General features: G+C 46.1%; 1 protein-coding gene across 3 annotated transcripts; it reads right to left on the minus strand.

Annotated features, from left to right (window-relative positions):
* Positions 1-301: 301 nt before the first annotated feature.
* On the minus strand, positions 302-1,504 carry LOC130863074 (zinc finger protein Pegasus-like). Of its 3 annotated transcripts, none has more exons than XM_057752990.1 (2): positions 1,222-1,504; positions 302-705 (listed from the first exon to the last, which is right to left on the minus strand). In XM_057752990.1, the coding sequence occupies exons 1-2, from the start codon at positions 1,502-1,504 to the stop codon at positions 302-304; spliced, it is 687 nt and encodes a 228-aa protein (XP_057608973.1). The 3 variants fall into 3 exon arrangements, with proteins under 3 accessions (XP_057608973.1, XP_057608972.1, XP_057608971.1); XM_057752989.1 differs by having other exon boundaries at positions 302-762; XM_057752988.1 differs by having other exon boundaries at positions 302-1,504.
* Between the last annotated feature and the right edge of the window lie 4,085 nt (positions 1,505-5,589).

The raw sequence follows: 5,589 nt of genomic DNA on the forward strand, positions 1-5,589 counted from the left end.
AAGATTAAAAATACCAAGAGTGTGAATAATCCTTAAAGTCAAAAGGGCCATAAGTAAGGAAAATTTAACTAAACACCTGGTAAAACTATGATTGAACCTTGATCAGATCAAATTTTATTTTAAAAAAGGGGGGGGGAGGGCAGGGGAGGGAGAGAGAATACAGAGGGGGAAGTAGTTTCCACCATCAGATTTATATCTTACAATATAAACTTTAAATTAGAAAATGCCCTACCAAGAAAGGAGAACTCTAACCACCCAAAAAGACTAAACTGTGTAAAGGTAAGGTTGGTTGTTCTCAGCTCTAGTTATGCTGGCCTCTTGCAAAATGACAGGCAAAATCGTACTTGTTTTTACAATTGTATCCACATACGTTACACCGAAAAGGACTGTCGTACCCATGGCATCCCATATGAATAGTGTAAAGGACGTTGTCTGCAAAGTATGTGTCACAGTGCTGACAGTGGAAAAGGAGCTGAGGGTCCTCCGCCAGCCAGGTGAGAGCCGGAGGGCTCGGCTGGCTGTTTCCGAGGATGGAGGTGCTGGTGGTGTGGTCACTCGGCTGACCGCTGGGCCCTGCAAACGGACTGCAGTCCCTGTGACTAAATGACGGTGGATGAGGCTCGAGGACCGTGGGGGAGCTCTGAGGGGCACTCCCTTGGGCAGAGGGCTGTTGGATCATGAAAGGATTTTCATTGAGACTGGAGTCTACATCAGCTGAGATGCGGTTATGGTTTTCGGGTGGCAAGCTAGACAAGTGTCCTGCTAGAGCAGACATCTGATTCAAGGAATTGTCCAGTAGCAAGAGCTCCTCAGGGTCCCTCGGCAGTCCACGGAGTGAAGGTTTATCCATACTGTCAAAGAAGTCATTATGAACATCTAGGATCTTGTGGGGAAAATCGCTCGGGTAGTCTGGTTTCTGAACGACCCCAGAAGGTGGACCTAGAGCAATGAGCATCTTTTGTTTGTCACCCGCTATGCTGCTTTTATTCTGCAAGTCCCCCCACATTTTCACGCTGCTTAAGGAGGCCCGGGGCCCCGTAAGCGGTAACAAATTATGCCTGCGCCTTTGATGGTGGGACAGGTTGCTTCTGTAATTGCAGCGGTAGGCGCACAGCTCGCATTTGTATGGCTTCTCTCCGGTGTGGGACCTCATGTGAGCCTCGAGGTAGCGCTCGTAAGCCGAGGCGAAGGGACAGAGGTGACACCGGTGCGGCTTCTCGCCCGTGTGGATTCTAGTGTGCTCCAGCAGCCGCTCAGCTCTCTCGCTGGCATAGCTGCAGTACGGGCACTGCAGCTTCCCGTCCAAGGTCCTCCCCAAGTCGTCCAGCATCAGCACCGGGCTCCCATCCAGGGCATCGTCATCGCCAGGGAGGCCAGGGAGGCCGGGGTCACGGGCTTGCTCCGCCAGGTCCCACGCCAGCTCGTTCACCTGGCGGGTCTGCTGGCTCAGGTACTCCCGGAAGTTCTTCAGGAAGTCCTGCGGCTCCACCCTCTTCTCCCCCATCTCCTTCTCACACAAAGCCTCGCTATGCTCAGCCGTCGCCCACCATGGTGGCCGAGCACGTCTCTTCCTATCCTGGAATGCACACCCAAGTCTCGCGAGACCGTGGTGCTGGCGAGGAGGGGCGGGGCTTTAGAGGCCACATGCTTCGCGCCTTCAACTTCGCCCGCATCACAGGCCATGCGCGTGCAAGACACAGGCGGGGATGAAAGGCGGCCGCGTGGGAAAACGTTAGAGACGGGCAAACTGTGTTTGGTTGTACCTTGACTTCATCCGTATTTTCCATCCCAGAACATTTGGCTCCTGGCATCCCAGAGTCTGGATTCTTGGTCCAGAGCCATGCCTTGCCCACATGGACCTCCACAGGGCTGGGCGACCTGGTCACTGGTGTGGAGAGATGAAAGTCGGGATGGGCCATGCTGCATACAAACCCTGAACCTCGTACGGACTATTCCTGCCTGCTACCTTCTCCCATGCTGGGGGCTCCAGTTGTCTCACTTCTTGATAATCGGTCCAGAAATGAACTCAGCTACCTTCCATTTTGCCTGCAGCCACTAAAATGGTAGTGGCTTTGCTGGCTGTTGTCCCTTCTATTCTTTTTGTTTCCATGTTTATTGCTTACACCTTTTGTGAAAATTACTTTCCATCGTTTTCTTGTAGAGGGAAACTGGTAATTGTGTGTTTGTGCCTTTTATGTTTAAGGCCCTAAAATAACTTTTAGTTGTGTGGGGGAGAAGGGGGAAGAGATCTGAAAAACAGTAATGATTAAACTCTATTCCCTTTCATATGAGAAAAAGGTTTGTTTTTAATCCAGTCATTAAGTTCTGCTAAATAAAAGTACTCAAATCAAGAGCATTTATAACCACATTTAAATTTCATCCACCCCCATTTGTGCAGGGACTTAGAAACTAAGCAAGGATCCAGCATAGTGAGCTCTGATTCCTGGCATATGAGGGTCCAGCATGCTGTGTAGTTTGTTTAGGCACAGAAGTTAACTTCATGTAGAGACATATGTATGACTTTCCATCTCCAAACTGTCACTGTGGAGTGCCACTGTAAAAACCCGAAACTGTCCTATACCTCCATGTCACTACAGGACCAGTTGTACAAGCTGGGAACTAAGCTGGAGACTTAAAAACACATAGGCAGAGACAGACAGAGAGACAGAGACGCTGACACGGGTCATCCTTGATACAAAAATGCCAAATGCCTCCTTTATTGTGCTCAGAAGCAGAAAAGTGTGTGTGACCCCTGCCTGCTTCTATACAGGGTCAGCTTGGGTGTTCCTGGTGGTTTGAATGAAAATGGTCCCCATGGGCCCTTAAGAAGTGGCTCTGTAAGAAGGTGTTGCCTTGTTGGAGTAGGTATGGCTTTGTTGGAGGAAGTGTGTCACTGAGGGTGGGCTTTGAGGTTTCAGATGCACAAGCCAGGTTCAGTCACTCTCTTTGCTGCCTGCTGATCCAGATGTAGAACTCTCAACTACCTCTCTAGCACCATGTCTCCCAGTATGCCACTATGTTTCCTGCCATGACGGTAATAGATTGTCACCTCTGAACTGTATGCCAGCCCCAATTAAATGTTTTCTTTATAAGAGTTTCTGTGGTCATGGTGTCTCTTCATAGCAATAAAAACCCTAATAAAGGCAGTGTTTTAAACAAATGTGCTGTGTGATAAGATGATGCAAAAGAAACCATGTCATGCATAAGTAGTTAGAACTTAACATATTTTAATGCTTTTCTTTACTCTGCTTTTTAAAACATTTATTTGTTGAGGAACATGGAGGTGTTTTAGTTAGAGTTTCTATTGTTATGATGAGACACCATGACCAAAAGGCAAGCTAGGAAGGAAGGGGCTCATTTGGCTTATATTTCTACATTGCCATTCATCACTGAAGGAAAACAGGACAAGAACTCAAACAGGGAAGGAACCTGGAGGCAAAGAGCTAATGCAGAGGCCATGGAGGAGAGCTGTTTACTGGGTTTGCTCAGCCAGTACCCAGGACCACCAGTCAAGGGATGGTACCACCCAGCACAGGCCTCCCCCATCAATCACTAATTGAGAAAATGCCTTACAGCTAGATCTCACGGAGGCATTTCCTCAGCTGAGACTCCTTCCTCTCTGATGATTTTAGCTTGTGTCAAGATGGTACACAAAACCAGCCAGAACAGGAGGTCATAGGACAACTAGCAAGAGCTGGTTCTCTACTTCTGAATGTGAGTTCTAGGGACAGAACTCAGGATGTCAGCCTTGGTGATAAATACCTTTGCTTAACTTAAGCCATCTTGCCAGACCTTTTCCTTATTGAAATAGCTCCTCACATTTTTTGGTTACTAGAATATCCACTTTTCTTATTGATTTATAAGCTATCTTCATTTGCAATATATAAGATGTGGTGGTTTGAATGAGAATGGCCCCTATATTCATATATTTGAATACTTGGTCCCCAGGTGGTAGAACTGTTTGGGAAGGATTGGGAGGTGTGGCTTTGTTGGAAGATGTGTGCCACTGAGGGTGGGCTTTGAGGTTTCAAAAGACTCATACCATTCCCCAGCTCTCTCAGCTTCATGCATGTGTCTCAGGATGTGAGTTCTCAGCTACTGCTCCAATGCCATGGCTCCCTGCCTGTTGCCATGGCTCCACACCATGGGGGGCCATGGACTCACCTCCTGGAACTGTGAGCTTCAAATAAACTTGTTTTTTGGCAAGTTACCTTGGTCACGGTACCTCATCACATTAATAGGAAAGTAAGACATAAGAAAAAGGCCTCTATGAAGAAAGGGAAGAACAAGAGAGCCTCAGGTATGAAATGGCAAGACAAACCCAAACATAAAAGAGAAGGAAAAAAATCATATAAAATAGAGATAAATCAGAATATTTACAAGGAATAAGAGAATAGAGAGAGCAACAAAAAACATAAATGAGGAGATCAGATCACTGAAGTAGAAATTAAAAGTTTTTAGCAGCTCTTTGCTTCTTTACCTCTCTTGTCCTTCCATCTCTCTTGCCTCTTTCTAGGCTTTGTCTCTTCTTTTTTCTCTTGCCTCTTCTTTTCTCTCTCCTTCCTCTTTTCTGCCTGCCTCTCTCAAGCCCTCACTCCGACATAGCCTTTCACTCTTCCACTCTGCCAATCAACCTCTTGCACTAAAATAAATAAATACATGAAAGTTTTTAACATCTGGCCATGGTGTTATACACCTTTAATTTCAGTCCTCTGGAGGCAGAAGCAGGTGGGCTTCTACCATTTTTAAGCCAAACTGATCCATGTAAATTTTCAGGCCAGTTAGAGATACATAGAGACACCCTGTCTCAAAATAAATATATAAAATTTAAAGGAGGAGGAAAGAGGTGAAAGATAACCAAGAATTTGCAAGACAATGTCCACAGGGTTCGTGTTCTTTTCTGTCATGTGTATAGGGATAGTGACAGGGAAATAAAATACATATGCAAAGATATAACGGAAAGGAGTGTCTAAAAAAATGAAAAGAAATATGCATATTGTTATTTTCGAAAAGGCAATAAGACGGGAATATAAACCATGACTATATCAAATGCCTCAAAGGCAACAAAACCCAATTATATAATGAAAGAAAATATACCGAGAGTGGAAATCAGCATAAGGTATGACAGGGTGTGATTGTCACTTGTCAAATGAAAATAGGGGCATGCTATGGAAGAGGTGGTGGAGAGCATGTAAGGGCTGGAGGGACAGAGGACACCAGAACAGTCCCTCTGAGCCAACTAAGCACAGACCATATGAACTAAAGGAGGCTAAAGCCGCATGCACAGGGTCTTCACAGGTGCCAGGTCCTCTGAGGACTTCTCATCCAAACCACAGCATTCCACTCTCTGGCCCTCATGGGCCTGTGGCCATATCACAGAGCAGAACATGTGCTCCAACTTCAAAGCCACCAGACTTCTACAGTCACAACAGTGGTTCTAAATCCAAACTCCTTTCTGAAACTCAAAGCAATCTCTTAATTATCACCCCCGGTGAAACCAAAAAGCAAATTATGTGCTTCCAACATGAATGGCACAGAATATATATTATCGTTCCAAAAGGGAGGACTGGGGGGGGGCATAATGAGGAA

This window comes from Chionomys nivalis, chromosome 20, assembly GCF_950005125.1.
Source record: "Chionomys nivalis chromosome 20, mChiNiv1.1, whole genome shotgun sequence".
NCBI lineage: Eukaryota > Metazoa > Chordata > Mammalia > Rodentia > Cricetidae > Chionomys > Chionomys nivalis.